The sequence below is a fragment of the Pipistrellus hanaki genome (genome assembly GCF_964339955.1).
Source record: "Pipistrellus hanaki genome assembly, chromosome: 1".
NCBI lineage: Eukaryota > Metazoa > Chordata > Mammalia > Chiroptera > Vespertilionidae > Pipistrellus > Pipistrellus hanaki.
In genome coordinates, this window is record NC_140503.1 from 100,175,992 (window position 1) to 100,203,207 (window position 27,216).

The window sequence follows — 27,216 nt, forward strand, 5'->3', positions numbered from 1 at the left end:
CAGCCTCAGGCTTTGAATGTCAGTCATTTAGCAACAGAATCAATTACTTCTAAGACTGACATTAACTGGTTGTCACCTATCTAATCAACCATAAAAGATGCTTCTCTGACTGGCACTGATCCACTCCTGTGTGTTGTGAAAACAATTTCTTCCCAAAAATTCTATAAGAGATCAGAAGTTTGCATTCTTCAAGGAAACTGTGCCTCTGAATAAAAAAAAAAAATTTTTTTTGAAGAATAAACAAATGAATGGAATACTATACTCAAGGATAACAAAAATTAACATCATTAAAATGTCCCTATTACCCAAAGTAACATACAGATTCAATGCAATCAATCCCTACCAAAATACCAATGGAATATTTCACAGAACTAAAACAAATAATATATATATTTATATGAAACCACAAAAGACCCCGAATAGCTACAGCAATTTGATAAAGAACAAAGTTGGAGGTTTTACACTACCTGATATCAAATTATACTACAAGGCCATAGTAATAATCAAAACAGCATGAAACTGGCATAAAAACAGACAGACATATAGACCAATGAACCAGAATAGAGTGCCTAGAAATATACCACTGCCATTATGATCAATCTCTGACAGAGAAGGCAAGAACATTCAATGGGCTAAAGACAGTCTATTCAAAAAACATGGTGTTGGGAAAACTGAACTTATAGATAAGCACAAAAAAATGAAACTAGACTTTCTTCTTATTCCATATACATAAATAAACTCAAAATGGATTAAAGAGTTAAATGTAAGACTCGAAATCATAAAACTCATAGTAAAAGACATAGGCAGAAAAATCTCAGACATTTCTCTTGGCAGTGTTTTTTCTGATATATCTTCTCATGCAAGAGAAACAAAAGAAAAAATAAACAAATAGGACTATATCACACTAAAAAGATTTTGCACAGCAGAAGAAACTATCAACAAAACAAAAAGACAACCTACTTGAATGGAGGAACATATTCACCAATGATATATCCAATCAGGGGTTAATATCCAAAATTCATAGAAAACTTGTACATCAAGAAAACAAACAATCCAATAAAAAATGGGCAGAGGACCTGCATAGACACTTCTCTAAAGAGAATATGAAGATGGCCATTGGACACATGAAAAAATGCTCACCAATCATCAGCAGATAAATGCAAATTACAACCACAATGAGATATCACCTCACACCTGTCAGAATGGCTATCATCAATAAATCAATAAACAAGTGTTGGTTAGAACGTGTAGAAAAGGGGACCCTTGTGCAATGGGAACTGTTGGTGGCAATGCAGACTGGTGCAGCCACTGTGGAATACAGTATGGAAGGCCCTCAAAAAATTAAAAATCGAACTGCCTATGACTCAGCAATTTCACTTCTGGTTATATCATTCATACACACACACACACACACACACACACCTAATATGCAAAGTGTCCTCTTGGGAGTTGGACCAACCAGGAGTGTGATCGCTCACTATGATGTGTGCTGATCAAAAATTCTAATAGAACAGGGGGCAGCACAGAATGAAGGAAGGCCCCAGCCGGCAGCTGGGGAAGGGAGGCCCCGGCTGGTAGCCAGCAGCCATTAGGGAGCCTACCCATACACGAATTTTGTGCACTAAGCCTCTAGTTATATATAAAAACTACCCACACAACATAGGGATGGTCCAATTATGTTCATAAACTCACATTTAAAAGAAGAAATGCAGAAAGCATCAGGCACCTAGCAATGGGTTTAGAAACTGAAAGGTCATGAAACATAAAGAAGCTAAAGGGACTACGATGAAAGGTCATGAAACATAAAGAAGCTAAAAGGACTACGATGAGCTACAGGTGAGAGAAAGTTATGGTAAGAAGTTATTACACAGTTGAGTAAAGATAGCACAAAACATGTATGAGGAAAACCAATAGGAGCAGACAGAGTGAGAACCTATTATACAAAGAGAAGAAAAGATGAGATGAGGAGCTGGTTTTACATTAAAATGAGAAAGTATTATAAAGATGCAAGATCTCTTGCTTATCAGTTTCTAGAGAGCTACTATAGTAACAGCTACCACTCTACCCTACTCTTGTATGAACTAACCTGAGTGAGACTCTAACTCTTACAAGTAAAAAGACTTAACTATAAAAAAAAATTTCTATTATAGGGAAGTAACCAAACTCAAAAAAGTGGGGAGACCTGACAAAAGACACAGAGCTAATGCTTTTTTGGTCAAGAAGAATGCAATAGACATTGAATATACTTTACTGCTTGATAAATATTTACTGACAAATATATTCATTAGTGTAGATCTTTCTTGTATGTTTTCTTCTTTTCTGCCCTTATAAGAAATTGAGACACTTTATGCTAATATATCACAGCACATTTTTAAGTGTTTATTAAAAAAATTCTAACAGAACAAATTTTATCCATCAATAAACATAACACCATCAGCTCTGATAATAAATGAATACCTGTAAGAACTTTCAATTCAGCTTCATCACTGTACTTTGGTGGCCCACCACTTTCAACTATGCAGCGATAAAGTCCCCCATCTCCTTCAGTTGTGTTGCTGATAACCAGTGTCCCACTTGGAAGTTTGAGGAATCTATCATCCAGAAGAAGAGGCTGCCTGTTCAGTTCCCATCTCACAAATGGAACCAAATCTGCATTAACTTCACAATTCAGAATTGCACTGTCCCCAGCATAAACTGAAGAATGTTCTGGTTGACTGGAAAATCTTGGAAGACCTGAAAATTAAAGAGAAAGAAGGAAAAAATGTAGTTAAACATTAATTTTCAATGTAGTGACGGGAACCAGCAGCAAGTCAACCCATGTGGCCACATATATGGTGGGACCAGGGTCAAGAAGGAGATTCATGAGTCAGGAAAATGGCTACATACAGGATTACAAATCAAACAAGTAAATGTAGTAGGGATACTTGTACCCATATTCCTCACAGTCAGAGAAGCACAGTACAAATATGGAAAAACAGAAGAGCTGAATAAATCCCATGATGTTAGACTAGGATAGAGGTATCAGTGTAAACTTATGGTTTTACATAATTACTAGAGGCCTGTTGCACAAAGATTCGTGCAATAGGCCTTCCTTCCCCTTGCTGCCAGCACTGGTTTTCCTCTGGCACCAGGGACCCAGGCCTTTGCTCCAGCCACAGTGAAGAAGCCAAGCCCCTCCAATCTTCAGTTTTCAGTCACCTTTAGTCTTCAGTCTTCACTCGGGCCTTCAGTCTTTGCTCAGTGCCTGTGTATGCTAAATTAACCCACCACCTATGTTGGGTTAATTTGCATACTAACTCCTGATTTGCTGGTGGGCGTCCTGGAGGTGCAGCCAATTTGCATGTTTCTCTTTTATTAGTGTAGACAGATATACAACTATAGAAAGATGTATATATAGAGATGCAAATGTATATACATGAAATATATATATATGCTTCATATACAATCATCTGTCCAGAGAGTCCAGAATCAATGTCACTCCAGAGGCAATGAGTATATATGGTGACTTAATCTTGATTCTAAATACCTCTATTACCAGTGCTCTTTGGAGAAACAGCTGATTATAGGGCTATTATAGAAAAGTACAAGATGAACCTGGGATGTCTTGTAACAAAAAAGAAGCAAGTACCCAAAGAATAATGTAGATAAATCAAAAGAATACAAAAGACAAACTGAAGGGAGTTTCTTCTGGCTAAATCTGGGATAATAAATTAGAAATGAATGCAAAAATTAATAGGTAAAAGTTGGATGAGAAATAGTGTATTTATAGGGTATCAAATTATCTCTTCCCAAAATTAATAAAAGTATGAAATATTTTATCAATTTTATAGTGAGAAACATAGGATAGACCACCTTAACTAATAATAAAAATTAACATAACCAATAATACAACAAAACATCACATGCATCCTGATATGATGCACTAAAAAGAACAGAGCATTACTGTTCTATTTGAAATATGGTAACAATCATACTTGGGTAAAAACTACTGTTTGAATTTTAACCCTACTATTCTGACTTCGACCTTCACTTACTCACTTTGTTCATCGCGCAATGGGCTTAGGGAGGATGAGTTCAAGTTCTGGGCAAGGTTACAGGCAGAACTTTCTTTTTCATTAAAGAGCCAGCCCTATGTACACTTAGTGGTTATCTCAATGCTGGCCTCGAAAACAATGCTGTTCTATCTAATTAAAAAAAAAATGCACCTGGCATGCTATTGAGACTGTGGGTATATCTGGTCTCTGGCCTGCAAGGTCAGACAGCTAAGTTTATCTTCATCCTTCTTCAAACGAGCTAAAGCAAACTAGAAAGCAACATTTTATCTAGGAAGAACAGCAGAAAATTCCAAACAACAGTTTGTTGTAGAATGGGGGTTTTCCTTCTCAGAACCTTCAAAAATAACTACCTGCCCCTAAAGCCTCACAGTCGTGTAGGGTCTGCCTGCATGTGGTACTCTTGTGGCTGCCCTGGCCAGTTCAATAAATTCGTAGTACTCTTGCGGCTGCCCTGGCCAGTTCAATAAATTCTTGTTTGCTTTTTTAATAAATTATCAGCCTCCGGTGGTCTTATTTTGAACCCAGGGTTCGACCCCACAACAATATTCATAAAAAAAATAAATAAATAAAATAAAATAAAATAAAATAAATAAAGGCAAAACCAGAATTTATTCATAGAGAACAATCAGAAAACCCCAAATAAGACAAAGAAAAAGAATAATTTGACATGAAAAGTCAAAAAAAAAAAACTACTAAGTAAAAGATGTAATCCAGGATGAGAAAGTAGGGCAGGGGGCGGGGAGAAGGTTAAAAGTTTCTACTTTTGTTTTACTTCTTGCTATTAAGACCATTGAGATAACCAGTGAAATTTGAATAGTACCTATGAATTAAATGATAGTATTGTATCAAGCTTAAATTCCCAAAATTGATGTATGGTTTGTTTTAGAATATCCTTTTTTTAGAAAACATACATGAATAGTGACAAAATGGCAGCCAAACAGATGGACCTGTTCTGAGCCTAGTCCCAGAGTAGATAGAGGAGGAACAACTCCCTGAGGGTCAGTCGGGGACTTTTAGTTGGCAAGCTAAGGGGTAGCAGAACTCTAAGAGAAGGTAAAGGTCTGTTGGACAGGATTTCCTGACCAAGCAGCCCGCACTGCTGCGGAGACCTCTCCTAGAGCTATGGGATCAGAGGGAAAACTACTCCATCTTACAAAGAAAAGAGGAGCTTATTTGAGGCCTGAAAAACCCACAACAGTGGAGACCACCGAACAGCTGCAATGCCCTAATCAGTGCAAACACATGGATTCAAGAGAGTTCATCAATCACCCACCGAAAGGTCAGAGTTTGCCAGGGATAATGTGAGGGATCTGGGTCCCCGCTATGGTAGCTGCAGCAAGAATTGCGTGCTGCAAGACCCAGTGCTGGGTTTGGCGTGATCTTCCCAAAAATAGGGACTTTTTTTAAAACGCCAAGGGATGGGGGACAAATTGTAAAGAATCAGGACTGTCCCACCAAAAGCGGAATATCTGGACACCTTGGCGAAGACCCATCCTGTGCCTGGTCCCATTCACCCCCTTGCTTCTGAGAACTAAGGAACGACTGCCCAGTTTGGCATATCTTGGGAGACTGCAGGGGAAAATTGCCTTCCTGGAAATGGGTTCAGAGCAGGAAGAGACCATATGGGAGCCAGCACCAAGGCAGCCTACCTCAACAAACCATAGAGAGTGCCATAGAGAAAGAAGGCTAGAGCAGCCAAAATGATGGGAAAGTCAATCCAGAAACAATGAGACCTAGGGTCTGAATTACAAACTGACTTTTCCCCCTTTTTCCTTTCCTTTTTTTTTTTTTTTTTAATTACTTTTAATTAATCAAAAATAAACAGACAAAAATAACTAAGAAATAGCCTACTTAAAATTAAGGACTAGATTACAAAAATTAGGAGCAGTGGAACGCAGGAAACTGCAATACTGATTGGAGCAAGAAACAGGCGTGCCAAATAGAATAACAGAGGAAGTGAATGAACACTATTGCACTTTTATGCTAATTTTTCTATTTTCTATTTTATTTTCATTTTTTACATCTTTTACTTTACTTTCATTTTTTACATCTTTTACTTAAACGAATTTTTTTCTTTTTTCCTCACTTGATTTTACCTTTTCAATTATTACATTTTTAAATTTCAATCATCATTACCTCTGCCATTTTGCATTTTTTGTTTCCTTTTTTTAAGTACCATTTTATTTTCTCTTTATTTTACATTGAGATTAGTCTTCATTCTATTTTCATCTCTACTATAGCATCGCTCAACTCTTTCTAAACCATCACTCTTTTACTAACCTTTCCCCTTTTTGTCTCTTGTTTATCTTAACGCTTTCGTGCTTTAGTTTTTGCCTATTCTAGCTGCATATCCCCTCTAAAATTCTCACCCTACTTATATATCTAATTTCCAACCCCCTGCTCCAAGTGCATAAATACCACTCTCCTCGCTATAGTAACTAATAAAAAAAACACACACAAAAAAAAACTGTTTTCCTCTCTGTCCTTTTGTGGTTGTTTATGTGAATGTTGATTTATATTAAATTTTTATGCTTTTTAGTGAGATTGATATTCTTATTCTTTTGTTATTATTGCCTAGAATTTTTGAATTGCTTTGTTTTTCTTTGTTTTGTACTCCTGTTAATCCTAGCCTTGCTTGATATTAGTGGGTATTCTGGTTTGTATTATATTAATCTCCAAGTATTGTGGCTAGCATTTGCTGGGATTAGTGGTTGTTCTATTGGAATTTTCTCCACATATATATAGTTTGTTCCCCTTTACTCTCTTAGTCTTTTGCTCTCTCGCTCTCTCTCTCTCAAATTCTTTTTTCCCCGTTTCCCAATTTCATTTCAACACTACTTTTTTTTTCTTTTCTTTTCTTTTTTCTCTTTATCCCTCGTCTTTTTTCTTTCTTTTTTTTTTTAACTTTTCTTCTTTCTCGCCTATCACCTAATTTGCCTTTCTCTAGTGGTCACCTTTATTAGAGGTTATTAATATCGCAAGTACATTCCTGTTCAGTGCCTTTTGTGTTGTATCTGGTAGTGTTGTATTTTGTGCCTTTAAATCAACACAGGAAAGAATTACATAACCAGACATCCTGAAAAGAGAGATCATGGGGAGACAAAAAAATACCCCGCACATGAAAGAAAACCAGGCATCAGCAAAAAAGGAAGTAAATGAGTTAGAGGCAAGCAACCTACCAGAGCAAGAACTCAGAGTAATGATCATAAGACGGCTAAAAAGAATGGAAGACAAATTTGACAATATGAGAAACAACCAAGAAGAAATGAAGAAGAACCAAGAAGAAATTTAGATGAACCAAGAATAAATGAAAAATGACATTGCTACTATGAAGAACTCAATAGAAAGCATTAAGAGTAGACTAGAAGAAGTAGAGGACTGCATCATTGAGATAGAAAACAAGATGGAAAAAAAAATACCCATTTAGAGCAGCTTCTAGAAAAAAAAAATTAAAAAGCAGGAGGAGACCCTATGAGAGCTTTGGGACAAAACAAAACAAAACAATATTTGAATGATAGGGATTCCAGAAGAAAAGGAAACTGAGGAAGACATGGAAAACGAATTTCAAGAAATAACGACAGAAAAATTTACTGAGATAGAGAAGAAAAAACCCACACAAATACAAGATGCTTGCAGCGTCCCAAGTAAAATGAATCCCAAAAGACCGACGCCAAGGCACATTATAAATTGGCAAACACCAATGATAAAGTAAGAATCTTAAAAGCAGCCAGAGAGAGACAAAAAGTTACATATAAAGGAACCCCCATCAGACTAGCAACTGATTTCTCAACAGAAACTCATCAGGCCAGAAGGGAATGGGATGAAATATACGAAGTCATGCAAAGGAAGGGTCTGAATCCAAGAATACTATACCCAGCAAGGCTATCAATCAAAACTGATGGTGAAATCAGGAACTTCACAGACGAAAAAAGACTAAAAGAATTTATCTCCACCAAAGGAGCAATGCAAGAAATTCTAAAGAGTCTACTGTAAAAATAAAGAAATAGGAAGCGAAGAAGGAACACAAGGGTATAGAATAAAAATGGCATCAAATAAGTATCTATCAATAATAATTTTAAATGTAAATGGATTAAATGCTTCAATCAAAAGACATAGGATAACTGATTGGATAAGAAAACAAGATCCATATATCTGCTGTCTATAAGAAACCCATTTCAGAATAAAGGACGCACACAGACTGAGGGTGAAGAGATGGAAAAGGGTTTTCAGGCGAATGGAAATGAAAAACAAGCTGGGGTAGCAATACTTACATCTGATGAATTAGATCTCAAAGTGAAGGACATTACAAGAGATAAGAAACGCCACTTCATAATACTAAAGGGAGCAAGCCAACAAGAAGAAATAACCCAGGTAAACATATATTCACCCAATACAGGAGCACCCAAAAGCATAAAAAAACTGCTGGAGAGATTAATAGCAATACAATCATACCGTGTTTCCCCGAAAAGAAAACATCCTCCGAAAATAAGAACTTCTTATAGGTTTCCTTCTGAGTGAAATATAAGGCATCCCCCAAACTTAAGGGGCCCCCCCCCCAGGCTCTAGCAACAAGTGACGTTATGCAGAGTATTGACATCACTGCAGTGTGGAGGCGGAGCAGAGGCCAGAGTGAGCGTGGGGTGAGAGAGAGGAAGAGACTTTCGCAGATGGGTGTAGAAGAACAGGAGGATTAGAGCAGAAGGTACACGGCAAAGATGCTGAGCGCTGGTCTGTCTCTGGTGACACTATTTGATGGTCACGGCTGCCCTCATGATGACTGAAGGTTCTCAGTCAGTGGCAGACCCTGCTCCAGCCCAGATCCAGGCCCCAGCAAGCCCCGTGACAGTCCCAAGGCAGGACCCAGGGGGTAAATGTCTGATAAAGGGGTAGGGGGGATGTCTGATGAAGGTGTTCAGTGGCACAGGGGTGGCGGGAGAGGGATCACTTAAAATGACACAGGAGGATCAGAGGAGGTTACTAAAATGGTAATTCCCCCCTCTGATTCTCCTGTGCCATCTTGATTCCCCTCTTTGATCCCCCTTTGTGTCATTTTAAATGATCCCCCTTCCCCCACCTTCATACATGAGAGATTTGGTCCACTGATTCTGAAAGAAATGGAGTCACAAGAAATTCACCAGGAAATAAAGGAACTGGACTGTTATGATAATGTTCCAGAAGATGATAACATGATTGTCACTGAATAAATGAGTAAATTCTTGATACTGCAGGAATCACAGTTTGTCTGGTTTGTGTTGACAATTACCGTACTACCATACCGTATACAGATAATAAATTTCCTTTATTTTCATTTAACAATAAATGGGTACCGTATTCTTCTTCATGGAAAAATGAGACATCCCCTGAAAATAAGACCTAGTGCATCTTTGGGAGAAAAAATTAATATAAGACACTGTCTTATTTTCGGAGAAACAGGGTAGTAGGAGATTTTAATACCCCACTGTCACCTTTGGACAAACCATCTAAACAAAAAATCAGCAAAGAAATATCAATCCTAAATGACTCCCTAGACCACATGGAATTAATTGACATCTTCAGAACATTCCACCCCAAAGCCACAGAATATACATTCTCCTCAAGTGGACATGGGTCATTTTCAAAGATAGACCACATTTTGGGACATAGGCAAAGTCTCTTCAAATGCAAAAACAGAGTAATCATATCAAGCATCTTCTAAGATCATAGTGGCATAAAACTGGAAATTAACTACAATAAAAAACAGTCCAAAGAAATCAAACACATGGAGACTAAACAGCATGTTATTAAACAAGGACTGGGTTACCAGAGAAATCAAGGAAGAAATTAAAAACATCCTGGAAACAAATGACAATGAAAACACAACAATCCAAAATCTATGGGACACAGCAAAAGCAGTTTTGAGAGGGAAGTTCATATCCCTACAAGCCTATTGGGAAAAAAAAAAAAAAAAAGGTAACAAATTATCTAACTCTACAACTCAAAGAGTTAGAAAAAGAGCAACAAGAAAAGCCCAGTGTAAGCAGAAGGAAGGAAATGACAAAAATCAGAGCAGAGATAAATGATATAGAGTCCAAAAAGAAACAATACATGAGATCAACAAAACCAAGAGCTGATTCTTTCAAAGGATGAACAAGATTGATGGCCCTCTAGCCAGGCTAACCAAGAAACAAAGAGAGAAGACTCAAATAAACAAAATCAAAAATGAAAGAGGTGAAATAACAACAGGCGCCCCCCCCCCCCCCCCCCCAAATATAAAGGTTTGCTAAAAAAAAAATACTACGAACAACTCTATTCCAATGAACTGGACAACCTGGAGGAAATGGACATATTCCTAGAAAAATATAACCTAACAAAATTCAATTAGGAAGAATCTAACAATCTCAACTGACCAGTGATTTTGGAAGAAATTGAAACAGTCATCAAAAAGCTTCCAACAAACAAAAGCCCAGGGACAGATGACTTCATAGGAGAGTTTTACCAAACATTCAAGGAAAAACTAAAACCCCTCCTCCTCAGACTATTCCAAAAACTTCAAGAGAAAAGAACACTTCCAAACTCCTTCTATGAAGCCAGCATCACCCTAACACCAAAACGAGATAAACAACACAATGAAAGAGAATTACAGGCCAATATCCGTCATGAACATAGATGCCAAAATCCTCAACAAAGTTCTAGCAAATCGGCTCCAGCAGAACATCAGAAAGATCATACACCATGACCAAGTAGGATTTATTCCGAGAATGCAAGGATGGTAAAATATCCGCAAATCAGTAAACGTGATACAAATCACATAAACAAATTGAGAGATAAAAATCATAAAGTCATATCAATCAATGCAGAAAAAGCATTTGATAAAATCCAACACTCTTTCCTGATATAAACTCTCAACAAGTTGGGAATAAGACGGATCATACCTCAACATAATAAAAGCTATATATAATAAACCCACAGCCAACATTATACTCAATGGGCAAAAACTAAAATCATTCCCTCTAAGAACAGGAACAAGACAGGGATGCCTACTCTCGCCACTCCTGTTTGACACAGTACTGGAAGTAATAACCATTGCAATTAGACAAGAAGAAGAAATAAAAGGCATCCAAATTAAAAAAGAAGATGTAAAGTTATCCTTATTTGCAGATGACATGATATTGTACATAAAAAAACAAAAGACTCCATCAAAAAACTAATAGACTTAATAAATGAATTTGGCAAGGTAGAAGGATACAAAATTAACACAATTAATCTATGGCATTTCTATACACCAACAGTGAACTTACAAAAACAGAGACTAAAAAAGCAATCCTATTTACCATCACACCAAAAAAACTAAGATACCTAGGAATAAACTTAACTAAGGAGATAAAAGACCTACTGTATTTGCCGGCGTATAAGACGACCCCCTAATTTTACAGTTAAAACATAGGTTTAGGCCTATATTCGCTGTATAAGACTACCCCCCACTTCCGAGGCAACACCAGTTCTTTTTTTAATAGACCGCCTCTCTGACTTTGGCCAATCCAAGCAGGCTTTTTATGCATGCAAATTATACATGTTCTGTACCCGAAGCTACACTGTGTTATAGTAAAAAGCCTGCTCAGATTGGCCAGAGTCAGAGAGGCGGTCTAATAAAAAAAGAACTGGTGTTGCCTCGGAAGTGGGGGGTAGTCTTATACAGTGAATATAGGCCTAAACCTACCTTTTAACTGTAAAACTAGGGAGTCGTCTTATACGCCGGAAAATACGGTATATGCGGAAAACTACATGACACTGAAAAAAGAGATAGAGCAAGATGTAAACAGATGGAAAAACATACCATGTTCATGGATTGGTAGAATCAACATCATCAAAATGTCCATACATCCCAAAACAATTTATAGGTTTAATGCACTCCCCATGAAAATAACAACGGCATACTTCACAAACCTAAAAAGAACACTCGAAAAATTAATCTGTAAAAAAAAAAAGACCCCCAAATAGCCACAGCAATCCTGAGAAAGAAAAATAAAGTATGAGGGTTCTCAATACCAGATTTCAAGCTGTATTACAAGCCACTGTTCTCTAAACAGCCTGGTACTGACACAAGAACGGACATATACGGTAGATCAATATAATAGATAGAGAATCCGGATATAGACCCAAACCTCTATACTCAGTTAATATTTGATAAAGGAGATATGAACATACAATGGAATCAAGACAGTCTCTTCAATATATGGTGTTGGAAAAATTGGACAGACACTTGCAAAAAAATGAAACTAGATCACCAACTTAAACCATAAACAAAAATAAACTCAAAATGGATACAGGATTTAAACATAAGACGGGAAACCATAAAAATACAAGAGGCATCCACAGGTAGCAAAATCTCTGACATATGCCAAAAGAACTTCTTCACTGATACTGCCCCTAGAGCAATGGAAGCTAAAGAGAAAATAAATAAATGGGACTACATCAAAATAAAAAGCTTTTTACAGCAAAAGAAACCATCAACAAAACAACAAGAAAGCCCACTGTACGGGAAAACATATTTGCAAACGTTATCACTGATAAAGGTTTAATCTCCAACATCTACAGACAGCTTGTACAACTAAATAAAAGAAAAATGAATGATCCAATTAAAAAATGGGCAATGGACCTAAATAGAATATTTTCAAAAGAAGACAGAATAAGGGCCAAGAGACACATGAAAACATGCTCAAAGTCACTAATTATCCGAGAGATGCAAATTAAAACAACAATGCGGTACCATCAGATTTCAGAATGGCTAACATCAACAAATCAACAAACGACAAGTGTTGGCAAGGTTGGGAAGAAAAAGGAATCCCCCTGCACTGCTGGTGGGAATGCAGACTGGTGCAACCACTGTGGAGAACAGTATGGAGTTTGCTCAAAAAACTGAAAATGGAACTCCAATTCGATCCAGAAATCCCACTCCTAGGAATATATCCTAAGAAACCAGAAACACCAATCAGAAAGGAAATATGCATCCCTATGTTCATAGCAGCACAATTTACAATAGCTAGGATTTGGAAACAGCCTAGATGCACATCAGCAGATGACTGGATCAAAAAACTATGGTACATCTACACAATGGAATACTATGCTGCCATAAAAAAAGAAGGAATTCTCATCATTTGAAGCAACCTGGATGGAATTGGAGAACATCATTCTGAGTGAAATAAGCCAGTCAATGAAAGAGAAACACCATATGACCTCACTCATTTATGGATAATAAAGAACATTATAAACTGATGAACAAAAAGATAGATACAGAGACAGTAAAGCAACAAACAGATTGTCGAATTACAGCAGGGAGGATAGGGAGATCTGGGGGAGATAAGAGATCAACCGAAGGTCTTGTACGTATGCATATTAGCAAAACCAATGGATGAAAAACTCGGGGGGGGGGGGGCAATGGAAAGATATGTACACATATAATACCTTAATAAAAATAAAAGAAAAAGAAAACGTACAGGAAATTATTTAGGTACGGCAATATTTGGAACTTTTAATACTTCAGAAAAACATTCAGAAAATAATGTACTTAGGTAGGTGGATATTTGGGATGATGTGATAAACCCACAGCAAACATCCATAGGTTTGAAATTACTTCGAAATCAAATATTAACCAAAATTGCAGTCATAAATTCTCTATATAGCAGCGGTCGCCAACCAGTGGTCCATGAGTTCTGAAAGATTGGCAACCATGAGTTACAATCTGCACTGAACCTAACTGCACAACTTCGTTTGTAACTGTGATGTTGGCAAGTTACCTACTCTAAGCCTCAGTTTCTTCATTAGTAAAATTAGAACAGTAACAGCTCTCACAATGTTGTTATAAATGTTAAACACTTAACTAATACTTACATAATTCATATAGTGAATACTGCCTGGACATAAATACTCCATAAATATATGCACTATTACTAACAACAATATCTAAAAAGTTACTCTTACATGCTCAGAATACAATAAAATGTTTCTTTAAAAACTAACAAACAAATTATGAGAAACAACTAAAAATCTTTTATTTTTATGATGGTTAATTAGTCCATATGTAAACGACACATATGTGCAGGTTGTCTTGCTGTGTCACAAATTTTTATTTTTTGTTTCAAGGGGATTTTGAAGAAAAGAAATAAAAATAAAATTAATCAAATATCTACCTTTCAGAAATCATACAATTAGAAGGAAATAAAAATAAACACAGGAATGAACAAAAAGGACAAAAGGAAAAGTAATTTAGAATGAAACCAAGAGCTAGTTCTATTTTTTTCTAACGTCAAAATATTCTTCCTCCTTAGGTCTCCTGAAAATGAGTAAGTTTTAAAAACAAAAACCTACAACTACGTACGGTTAGTCTGCAGACTGCAATTTCTACAAGATTCTGAATAAAGAAAGCAGATAGAGGAACTAGTAACTGACACTGAGGCAGAAAATGTGCACAAGCGGGAGCTCACTGTGTCCTACTGCCTTGGAAAAAATGCAGAAGAAAAAAAGGGTGGGAATGGAGCTGCCCAGAAGGATACAAAGTCTGTATTTAAAACACACAGTTGCCCACCTCTGAGCTCCAACTATTTTCTGCTGTGGAGAAATAAGAGAGCCCAGAGAAAAAGACCGCTCATATTTAATTCCATGAACTGCCTACTGAATATTCTTTCAAAAATCCCTCTTCTTGACTGGCCACAATCAGTTCCTATTGCTTGCAACCAAAGAACTCTGACCAATAGTCTTTTAGAATGGCAATTTGGCAATATCTTTTTTTTTTTTTTTTAAGTTTTACTGAGATACAATTTATAATAGCATAAAGTTTACTATTTAAAATGCACAATACAGGAAGCAGCGAAAATGCCCAAACAAGGAAACATATCACAAACGAAAGAAATGGAGGACAAAAAGCAACTAGATATAGAGTTCAAAACCACCCTTATAAGGTTTTTCAAGAATTTCCTAGAAAAGGCCAATAAAATAAAACGAGACCTATGAGGATATGAAAAGGGATGAACTAGAAATAAAAAGGGATCAACTAGAAATAAAGAATACATTGTCTGAAATAAAAAATATTATACAGAGTCCTGAAAATAGAATGGCAGATCGCAAGATCCAATTCAAAGATTTGGAACACAAAGACCCAGAGGACACTCCTCTGCAGAAGCAAGAAGACAGGAGAATCCAGAAAGTTGAAGATAATGTAAGAAACCTCTGGGACAACTTCAAGCGAACCAGCATCAGAATTATGGGGTCCCAGAAGAAGAGAGAGAGAGCAAGATACCGAAAACATACTGTAAGAAATAGTGACAGAAAACTTCCCCCACCTGGTGAAAGAATTAGACTTACAAGTCCAGGAAGCACACAGAACCCCAAACAAAAGTAATACAAAGAGGACCACACCAAGACACATCATAATTAAAATTCCAAGAGCAAAAGACAAAGAGAGAATATTAAAAGCAGCAAGAGCAAAGCAGGTAGTTACCTATAAAGGAGCACTCGTACAATTGTCAGCTGATTTCTCAACAGAAACTATGCAGGCCAGACGGGAATGGCAAGAAATATTGAAGGTGATGAATAGCAAGAACCTATACCTCAAAATAGTCTACCTAGCAAAGCTATCACTCAGAATTGAAGGCCAAATAAAGAACTTCACAAATTAAAAAAAACTAAAGGAGTTCATCACTGCCAAACCAGAATTATATGAATTGCTGAAGGAGGTTCTTTAGGAAGAGGAAGAAAATAAAGATAAAAATTATGAACTAGAAATACGTAACTATCAACAAGTGAATCTAAAAACCAAGGGAATTAAAAAATCTGATGAACAATATTAACTGGTGAATATAACAGAACCAGAGGCATGGAAGGGGAGTGAACTAACGATTCTTGGGGAAAGGGGGAGTGTGGGAAGAGACTGAACATAAACTGTGCACCTATGGATAAGGACAATGGGGGGTAGGGAAAAGACAGAGGGTGGGGTGGGAACCTGGTGAAGGGGAGCATAGAAGGGGGAAAAATGAGGAGCATTTGTAATAATATGAACAATAAAGATTTATTTTTAAAAATAAAATAAAATAAAATAAATACACAATACAATGGTTTTAGTATATGCAGAGTTGTGCAACCATCACTATAATTTTAGAACATTTTATCTTCCCCCAAAAGCCTTGTACTCACTTGCATCACTCCCCAGCAGGGGAGGGCAGTTAGCGGCAACCAAGCCAGCAAGGGAGGGCAGTTGGGGGTGACTGGACTGGCAGGGGAGGGTAGTTGGAGGTTACTGGACTGATGGGGAGGGCAGTTGGGGGTGACTGAGCCAGCAGGGGAGGGCAGATGAGGGCAACTGGCTGACAAGCAAGGGCAGTTGGGGGCAATCGGGCCAGCAGGGGAGGGCAGTTGGAGGCTACTGGACTGGTAGGGGAGGGCAGTTGGGGGTGACTGAGCCAGCAGGGGAGGGCAGATGAGGGCAATTGGGATGGCAAGGGAGCAGTTAGGTGTCTATCAGGCTGGCAGAGGAGTGGTTAGGGATGACCAGGCTGGCAGACAGACAAGCAAACGATTGGGGGCCAACAATCCCGGGTTTTGAGAAGGATGTCTGAGATTGGAGACGGTGCAGGCTGGGCTGAGGGACACCCCTCACTCCCAGTGCATGAATTTCGTGCACCAGGTCTCTAGTAGATAATAAAAGCCTAATACGCTAAGTATTCAGTCGTTTGTTCAACCAATCAAAGCATAATATGCTAATGATATGCTAAGGCTGCTCAACCACTCACTATGATGTGCACTGACCATCAGGGGGCAGACAGTCAACTGGTGAGTTAGCTTGCTGCTGGGGTCCAGCCGATCAGGGGTGAACAAGATAGGCCGCACATGCCCTGGAACCCTCCTACAGTCCCTCCCAGGCTGACCAACCTCTCGCATTCCTCCCTGGTAATGATCATGCACCAGTGGGATCCTTAGCCCGCACTCCCTCACAATCCAGGATCCCTCAGGGGATATCAGAGAGCCGGTTTCGGCCCAATCCTGCAGGCCAGGTTGAGGGATCCCACTGGTACACAAAGTCATGCTCTGGGCCTCTAGTTGCCAAATAATATTCCACATATGAATATACCGCATTTGGTTATCCATTCTTCACTTGATAGACATGGATACTGTTTCCACTTTTTGGCTATTATGAACAATGCTGCTATAAACATTCATGTACAAATTGTTGTGTGAACATATCTTTTTCTCTTCTCTTGAGTATTAGATACCTAATAAAATTTCTCGGTCATATGGTTGTGGTCAACATTTTGAGGAACTGTCAGACAATCCAGTGCCAATTTTTAAAATCACACACACATGAAGTAAACCCTGTGATCCAGCAATTAGTAAAATTACTAAGTCTAATAATCTTTTCTATAGAAATAAAGATTTACAAGTTGATCATTATAGTATTGCTTATAACATCATAAGACAGACAATGAGACAAGGAAAAATAATAACAGTTTGAAATTGAAATAGTCTAAAAAGACAAGTATTAAGTAAGATGTGTAGTCCTGGACCAGAAAGGAAGGACAGGACCAGAAAGGTATAAGTTTTTGACTTTTTTTCTGGTAAAATCAATTGAGATAACCATTGATATCCATATGACTGCTCATCAAAAAGGGGATCTTTAAATAATTTACAGTATATCTATAAGTGAATATGATGTAACTATTAAAAAAATTGCTATTTATTTCTTAGTTTATAAAAATTTATAAAAATTTCTATATTATTTCCTCCTGATACTTAGGTCAAGAGCATGTTAAACAACACTTTTGTAGAATCTTGCAGCCAACATTTTAATCATATTGTATTAAAACTGCCTGTTACTTAGATGTTGGTTAAAAGAACAACAACAATACTTCCTGAAAGATATAAAAGTTAAGAAGAAGGATGAACAAGCCTAGGAGAGAAGAGAGGAAAAGGTGGAGGACAAGATTAATAGGCAATGGGAAAGCTATAAACAAAAGTCAGAGGCAGAGAAGCAAAGGGAACTGAAAACATTCAGTTCTGCCAACAGCTTAAAATGTAGTGATTGTGGTGCTAGAGGCAGGGAACAGGATGAAGTGATAAGAAATGAAACTGACCCTAGCTGGTGTGGCACACTGAATAGAGCATTGGCCTGTGGACTGCAGGGTCAAGGGCACATGCCCAGGTTGTAGGCTCGAATTCCCAGTGTGAGGCATGCAGGAAGCAGCCAATCAATGATTCTTTCTCATCACTGAAGTTTCTCTCTCTCCTCTCTCTCTGAAATCAATAAAACATATATATATATTTTTTAAATGAAGCTGAAAAGTAGAAGCCAGCTCATGAAAGGACTCAAGAGGTCTAGACATGAACCTCATGTTGTTACCGGAGAGTCACTAAGATGTGAGAAACAGTGTGGTTATAGACTGAAGAAAGAAAAGGATAAGTTGACAAACTATTAGAAGGCTGTGGTGAGGGATGATGAATAGCCTTAGAAAGGAGAATGTGAATCAAGGAGAGAATTAGGAAGAGTTCACTGGATTTGGTGATTGGGTGTGAGGTACAGCTGAGGAAGTAGTCATGACTAAAACAGTTTAAAAACATAAATGATAAACAGAGGGTGACCTAAGTGACATTATAGGGGCAGTCATAATGCTACCTTATTTATCAACATGTTGGAGAATGCCTGGCAAAGAGATTTTAAAAATAAGAAAAGGCAGATTGTCAAGAGAGCTGACTTTATTTTTCCATAATTATGAAGTAACTACAATGGCACTTCTATGGCACTCAATACAACTTTGAGTATTGTTCTCCAAAGGGGAAAAGAGTCATCATACTCTGAATAAATGAGCAAATACAACCTGAAGTGAGCACAAACAGGGAGCCATGCTTGCAATGAGAATGATAGAGAAACTACAGTCTCAGTTATATTCTTTTTTCACATGTTAGCATTTCACCAAGTGAGTATAAATATGTCTTAATTATAATATAACTTTTGAACAATGTAAAACTTAACCAAAACTTACTACTTCATCTGGTATTTAAATGAAGAAATATTGATCTGAGGAATTCCAGTCTCTAATACAAGACATATATGACTTATGTAGGAGCTACATCTTACTCTCCTAGATCCTTAAATTTTTTAAAACTTTCCATCGTTCTTCAAAAAAGATGGTCTATTATGGAACAGACTGTCATATCACAAATGGAAGGTGGGGTGGATGCGTTGGTGGGAAGAGATCAATCAAAGAACTTGTATGCATATAAGTATAACCCATGGAAACAGACAATATGTAGTGAAGGCCTGACGTAGGGGGCAGGGCAGGCTAGAAGGGTCACGGGCAGAGGGGGACATATGTAATACTTTCAGCAATAAAGATTTTTTTTTTTTAAAGCATGAGCTATAAGAAAATGAATGTTTCTCTCCTTAAAATTTTCTGCTCTTCACCTTAATATATGCAGCCTACAGATTTTAAAATGAATTTTCCAATTAAATATTGTTTCCTTGGTTAAGGCACAAAGAAATCTGGCTATACTTCGGGTTTTCCAAAGCCATACTAAAATGGTAATGCAAAATAGGATAAAAAGGCTGAAGCAGCACAGGAGCCCGCAGAGAACAAAGGGGTGCCACAGGCCAACCTGCTGAGCTTCCAGGACAAGGAGGAAGAAACCGAAGAAGTTTTAAATGTAAAGAAATCAAGTGAGAGCAAAAGATAGTAAAATTACTTAAGAAAGAATATAAAGAAGATCTTGAAAAATCGAAGACTAAGTCAGAACTCAACTCAGCAGCCAACATTGCAACATAAATGCGTGTTGTTGTTTTTTTTTTAAAAAGGACAGAATGTTGGAACGGCGGAGGCCAGGCCTAGAGTGGCCAGGCACAAGGCAGTGGCAACCGGGCCTGGAGCAGCAACAGCCAGGCCCCAGAGCAGCAGCAGTCAGAACCAGAGCAGCAGCAGTCAGAACCAGAGCAGCAACAGCCAGGCCTGGAGCAGTCAGACCTGTGGCAGTGGCAGCCAGGCCTGAGGTGGAGGCGGCCAAGCCCAGGGTGGCCAGTTCAGGATTACCCAGGCCCAGAGTGGCCGGACCCAGAGAAGCCGGGCCCAGAGCAGCCGGGTTGGGAGCAGTCAGACCCAGAACATCAGCAGCCAAGCCCGGAGCATCCAGGCCGGGAGCTGCCAGGCTCGGAGCGGCCGGGCCCGGGGCAGCCGGGCCCAGAGCAGCCGGGTTGGGAGCAGCCAGGCACAGAGCAGCACCAACCATACTTGGAGCAGCCAGGCCGGGAGTGGCCAGGCCCGGAGCGGCTGGGCCCGGAGCAGCCGGGTCGGGTGTGGCCAGGCCCGGAGCAGCAGCTTCCAGGCTGGGAGCGGCCAGGCCTGGAGCGGCCAGGCCCGGAGCAGCTGGGCCCAGAGCAGCCGGGTCGGGTGCGGCCAAGCCCGGAGCAGCAGCTGCCAGGCTGGGAGCGGCCAGGCCCGGGGCGGCCGGGCCTGGAGCAGCTGGGCCCAGAGCAGCCGCAGCCAGGCTTGGAGCGGCCAGGCCCGGAGCAGCCGGGTCGGGAGCGGCAGTGGCCAGACCCGGAGCAGCTGGTTGTGGAACAGACCAGAGCAACAGAGGCCAGGCCCAGAGCAGCCAGGCCCGGAACAGCTCGCTCCTTGCCTGCCTCCGCCCCAAGGCTGCCTCTCAGACATGGCTGGAAACTTTTATGGGAACTTGAGGGTCTGCTGAATCAAATGAGGAAGGCATAGATCTGGATGTGTTGAGTTAGTATAGCGCTGGGGTGTTGATCTGTGAGTGCCTTGTGTGGGGCCTGGATGAGTTTGGTTGATCTATTGGGAAATGTCTTTTGTTTGAAGTGTATCCTTGGGCATGTGGAGGTATTATTGATTTGAGAAAATGCTAAGTAACTGATTTACTATCTGAAAAATTTTAAGTTCTGAAAGTTTAAGGTCTCTTGCCAAAAAGAGGTTTTAAAGCTAACATCTTAATTTTAATGGAGAAAGGGAATGACAAGCCCTTCCCACCAAGAACAGGTAATCCAATTCCAACCAGCAGCTATGTTTAAACAATGTGCCCATTTACACTTGAATGGCTACACCTTTTGATAGCCTAAGGGCAAGTTTACAAGTAAACAAGTTTGCTCTCAATTCCCAGGGCAGAAAAAAAAAAAACAAGGTTTAAAATTATTAGATTTTAAAATTTATTCTTAGAAGTGTAAAAGTTTATTAATTAAAAACAAAAAAACAACAACAACAAAAGGAGACTGAAAAACCTGATGAACAATAATAGCAGTTCATTGTAGTAGAGTAGGTGATATGGGAGGGGAATGGACTGACTGTTCTCGGGGAAAGGGAGGGAGGAAGAGACTGAACATAAACTGGGCACCTATGGATGAAGACAATGGGGGGTGGGAACCTGGTGGAAGCAGGAAGAAATGAAGAACCTTTGTAATAATATGAACAATAAAGATTGATTTAAATTAAAAAAAAAATAGGATAAAAGTTAGCAACTAAAGTGACTCAATTTTTCTATACAACTTCCTCTGTCAGGTCTAAGTTAAAAAGAATTGGCTCAGTACTTCTGATAGCAACCTTACGCCATTTAAATCATCAGAAAGGGGGAAGTGCTAAAGTTTATTTCCCACAGCACTGAGCAAGTCCTACATAATGCATAATCAATTGATACTTGTTAAATATTTAATGAGTATATCTGCTGTTACCAGTTAAATTAAAAGTCTAGGATAATAATGCTTTTATCAAAATTTACCCTTTATAAAACTTTGAAAATATAAATGAATCATTTAACAAAACTTACCTGCTACTGTGAGCTTAGCTGTTCTGCTGACAATAGTTCCAAGACTCTCAACAGTGGCCACACATTGATAATAACCTTCATCAGGTTTATTGTGTTTGGAATGCACCACATTGCTGATAAATAAAGACCCATCTGGGAGAAGCTGGCGTCGATCATCTGATACTAAATTTAAAAATGTTCCATCTTTTTTCCATTCAATTTTTGGAGAAGGCTCAGAATATGCTGAACAATTTAATACAACAGAAGAGCCTCTAATTGAGAGTGTATCCATTGGCTCCACCAGAAAATAAAATGGAGTGAATGTTCGAATGCTGGATCCTACAAAAGTAATAAAATAAAAAAGAACAAAGTTATGAAAAATTTTCTTCTACTATTTCAGTAAGAAAATATGTGTCCAAAATTACTTACAAATAGTTATGTTTTGGAGGTATGATAATCAATACAGTCATTTTGCTATGAATATCTAATAAATAAATATTATCTTTTACTAGGAAATCAAAATTTGAGACATTTAGAGGAACATTAGAAGAATGATCCAAAATAGTCATGGAGGAGGTGGACATTATACTCATCTCTTCCCATGTCCAAACTGTAATTACAACTAAACTTTAGAACAATCACACTGAATAAACATCTGAAGACTAGCTGAAAAAGAAGTCTTATTACCAAGGATTTACAGAAGAAGCCACACTGGTTGGAAGGGCAGAGACGCGAAAAGAACCGGCCATCTCAGCTGCAAAGGCGCCCATGAGGAGCATGTGGTCTCAACCCCATGCCAGGCTCCCCAGCCCAGAGTACCAGAGCTGGGAAGAGGAGCCCACATAACATGTGGCTGTAAAAATCAACAGGGATTCTGTCTACCAAGGAGAAACAAGAGTCTGCTAGAAACCCAAGCACCTTCTTAAAGGGTCGAGGCACAAAATCTTATTTGAGGCCACTCACGCCAGGCTCCAGCAAGGGAGGGCAGATAGGAGCAAACTAGAATCCTGTAAAGGAGAGACTGAGTCATGTGAAGGGAGAAAGAGAGGGAGGGGGAGAGGGAGAAGGAGGAGGAGGAGGAAGGGAAGAAGGAGGGGGAGGAGAGGAAGAGAGGGGATAGAGGGGGGGAAGAAAGAGAGCACGTGCAAAAGGGACAGCTGCTAGAGTCCTTATGCTGAGTCCCTCCCCATATTGCCCACAGATGCCATATTTCAGGGTGACCACTCCCCTCCATACCACATCAGCCTGAAGAAATGCACTAGTCCCATCTTTCCAACTTGCAGTCATCCTGCAATGCCAGGCTCACACCTGTGTGGCCTGTGGTGAAGACTTTCTTGAAAGACTTTTGAAGAAGTCCAAGCATACTGGAGGAGAGAATGAGTTTGTGTGCTTCCCAAGTAGGGGCCATTTTTCCCTTGCACTATTGATAGATGCCACCATTCCTATGAAAAGCCCTCACCACACATGGCCAGATCTTGCTATGTTTCGGCCTGATGAACTCTGTTGCCTTCCACAAAGACCCATGGGCACCCAATGGGTGGCAGCTGGCCTTGTATCCTAAGGCTTTTACTGAGTGGCCTCAAAACCAGCACCAGTGCTGAGGTTGAATCTGTATCAATCTAGTGACCACTCATTCCTACCTGGTGATGCACTGAAAACTACCTCATGCAATTCATGTACCACCAGATGCTCTTTAAGTGACTGAACCTAACAGGCAGTGAGAAGAATGCAGTTATTAGGGTGCTTTGGATCTTTTACAGACCAGCCCCCAGGCTCTGCACTGATGTAAGAAAATGTTGGTGGGTAGCTTGACCCCTCCCATGCATTCTGATTCTAGCAAAAGCAGCCATAAAGTGTAGATTGCTTTATAGCTCCAATTCAAAGAGAATCTTAAAAGGAGCAAGAGAAAGGTGGCCCAGGGACAGTCACAGGCAGTGCCTAACACTGACTTGTCCCAGAGTCCCTCACAAGAGGCCCCAGAACAACACACCTGATGACAGACATCAGACCATATCAGATCATACTCAATTAGCTCCACAAGCAGCATACCCAAAGATCTCAGCACATACCAGGCACTGCTGGGGACAAATCTACTTCGTGGGGTCAGCCCTCACTCAGAAGCTGGTGAGGATCAATCCTCAGTCAGCCAGCCTGAGGGCCCACTCTATTGACAGATGGACCAATAGCATTCAAGTCTAAATTGCAATGGGAAATTTCAACAAGGAACATTCCTGGAGCACTTGCTTGATTGCACCACTAAGCTCCACAGGACACTTACTACATAAGGCCACCATACTAACACTGGGTGGCAGAGTAGATCTACCTAATGTACAAAACAAATCAAGACAGCAAGCTAAAACAGAGAGACAAAAAGCACGTTCCAAATGAAAAATAAAAAAATAAGAGAAATCCCCAGAAATATAACTAAATGAAATAGGCAAGCAATCTATCAGAATTCAGAACAATGGCTATAAGGATGTTCAATGAACTTAAGCCAAGAATATGTGAACTCAGTGAGAACTGAAAAAAGAGATTTAAAATAAAAAAGAACAGAAATGATAAAAATGAACAATTCCTAAATAAAGAATACAATATCTTAAATGAAGAATATATATATATATATATATATATATATATATATACATATATATATATCTCAAGAGGAGGTGGGATGACACAGAGTATCAAATTGGAAATCTGAAAGACAAAGTAGCAGAAAACAACAATGCAGAACAACGAACAGAAAAATGAAATTTAAATAAGGTAAATATTAAGGGAACCAGAAGAGAAAGAGCAAGGAATTGAGCACCTATTTTAAGAAATAATGACTGAAAACTTTCCCCACCTTGTGAAGGAAAAAGACAAGTCCAGGAAATGCAGCAAGTTACAAACAAAATGTACCCAAAGAGGCCCACACCAAGACACATCACAATTAAAATGGCAAAGGTTAAAGACAAAGAGAATCTTAAAAGGAGCAAGAGAAAGAAAGTTAATTATGGCAGCTACAAAAGAAGCTCCCATATGACTGTCAGCTGAATTCTCAACAAAAACATTTTAAGCCAGAAGGGACCAACTGGCATCAAATATTCAAAGTGATGCAAAGCAAAAACCTACAACTAAGACTACTCTGCCTAGCAAGAATATCATTTAAAATTAAAGGAGAAATAAAGAGCTTCCCAGACAAGAAAAATTAAAGTTCATCACCAGCAAACAAGTATTACAAGAAATGTTAGAAACTTCATTAAGAAGGGGGGGCGGGAGGGGAGAACATAGTTATAGGCAATAAATACATACCTATTGATAATCACTTTAAATGCATATAAATTAAATGCTCCAATCAAAAGACATAGGGTTGCTGAACAGATTAAAAAAAAAAGAAACACCTCAGAATGAAAAGATACACGAAGTCTGAAAGTACAATAAAAGGGTGGAAAAATGTATTTCAGACAAATAGAAATGAAAAAAAAATTGATGTTTCTATGTCACTGGGTCTATTTTTGCTCATCAGATTCCACATATGAGTGAGATCATATATGATAAAAACTCTCAGCAAAGTGGAAATAAAGGGAACATATCTCAACATAATAAAGGCTATATATAACAAATCCACAGCCAACATCATACTCAATTGGGAAAAACTAAAAAGCATTTCCCTTGTAATCAGGAATAAAATAGGGATAGCCACTCTCATCACTCTCAACATAGTACTGGAAGTACTAGTCACAGCAATCAGACAAAAAGAAGAAATAAAAGGTAATCAAATTAGAAAGGGAAGAGATAAAACTGTCATTGTTTGCAGAAAACATGAATTTATGTACAGAGAAACCTAAAAATTCCACACAAAAAGACTACTACATGATAAATGAATTCCATAAAGTAGCAGGATACAAAATAAATATTCAGAAATAAGTTGCACTTTTATACACCAACTAGAGGTAGAGGCCCGGTGCACAAAATTTGTGCACGGGGAGTGGGGGGGTGTCTCTCCCACCTTGGTCTGTACCCTCTCACCATCAGGGACCTTCTGGGGGATGTTCAACTGTCAGCTTAGGCCCGATCCACAGGGATCCAGGACTTCTGGCTCCTAACCACTCTGCCTGCCTGCCTGATTGCCCCTAACCACTCTGCCTGCCTGCTTGATCGCCCCTAACCACTCTGCCTGCCTGCCTCATTGCCCCTAATCTCCTCTGCCTGCCTGCCTGATCACCCCTAACCACTCGTCTGCCTGAGTCATTGCCCTGGTTTCTCGTCATTCTACTGTTTTGGTCACTGGTTGCTTTTATTATATATGATAATGAACTATTAGAAAGTAAAACTAAAAAAAACAATCCCTTCCTGGCCAGTGATTCAGTTGGTTGGAGCGTTGTCTGTACACCAAAAGGATGCCAGTTCAATTCCTGGTTAGGGCACATAACTAGGTGGCGGGTCCAATCCCCAGTTGGGGCACCAATCCCTGCCAATCCCTGACTAGGGTTGCATAGGCTAGGGTGCATACAAAAGGCAACTTACTGATGACTCCCCCTCTCTGTCTCCCTCCCCACCCCTGGTCCACATTTTCTCTTTCTCTCAAATCAACTTACATACCTAAGGTGAGAATTAAAAGGAAAGGAGGGAGTGGGGAGGGAGGAAAGAGAAAGGGAGGAGGAGACAATTGTATATATATATGGGGAAAAAAAAAAACAACAACAACAACAAAACACCTCAGAATAAATTTAACCAAGGAGGTAAAAGATCTGTACATAGGAAATAATAAAATATTTAAGAAACTACAAACTACAAGTGCTGGCAAGTATATGGAGAATGCAAACTGATACTATAGAAAACAGTATGGAGTATCCTCAAAAGATTGAAAAATGGTACTGCTGTTTGATCCAATGATCCTACTTCCGGGGATATATCCTAAGAATAACAAAACACCAATCAGAAAGAATATATGCACCCCTATGTTCATAGCAGTACACTTTACAATAGCTAAGATCTGGAAACATCCCAAATGCTTATCAGTACATGAGTGGATTAAAAAACTGGTATATTTATACAATGGAATGTGGCTATTTAAAAAAAAAAGAAAAAACAAGAAAAAAGGGGGGGAGGGAGGAAGGGAGGGAAAGGAATCTCTTATCCTTTGCAACAGCATGGATGAACCTGGAGACCATTATGCTAAGTAAAATAAGCCAGTCAGAGAAAATACAAATATCACATGATCTCACTCATATCTGAAATCTAACGAACAAAATAAACTGACAAACAAAATAGACCCAGAGATATGGAACAGACTAAGGAATCTCAGAAGGAAGAGGGGCAGAGTGGAAAGAGATTAACCAAAGAACTTACATGCATGTATGCATTACCCACTGACACAGACAATAGTGTGATGAAAGCCGTGTGTGTG

At 39.0% G+C, this 27,216-nt stretch overlaps 1 protein-coding gene across 13 annotated transcripts in view; it reads right to left on the reverse strand.

Moving 5' to 3' along the window:
• Positions 1–27,216, reverse strand: part of NEO1 (neogenin 1) — a 373,996-nt gene that overhangs the window by 253,549 nt on the left and 93,231 nt on the right. For all 13 annotated transcript variants that reach the window (XM_084905496.1, XM_084905495.1, XM_084905494.1 and 10 more), the window contains exons 2-3: positions 21,846–22,163; positions 2,458–2,733 (exon numbers count right to left, since the gene is read on the reverse strand). In XM_084905496.1, coding sequence (XP_084761622.1) covers positions 2,458–2,733; positions 21,846–22,163 — 594 coding nt within the window. The remainder of the gene's footprint in view (positions 1–2,457; positions 2,734–21,845; positions 22,164–27,216) is intronic.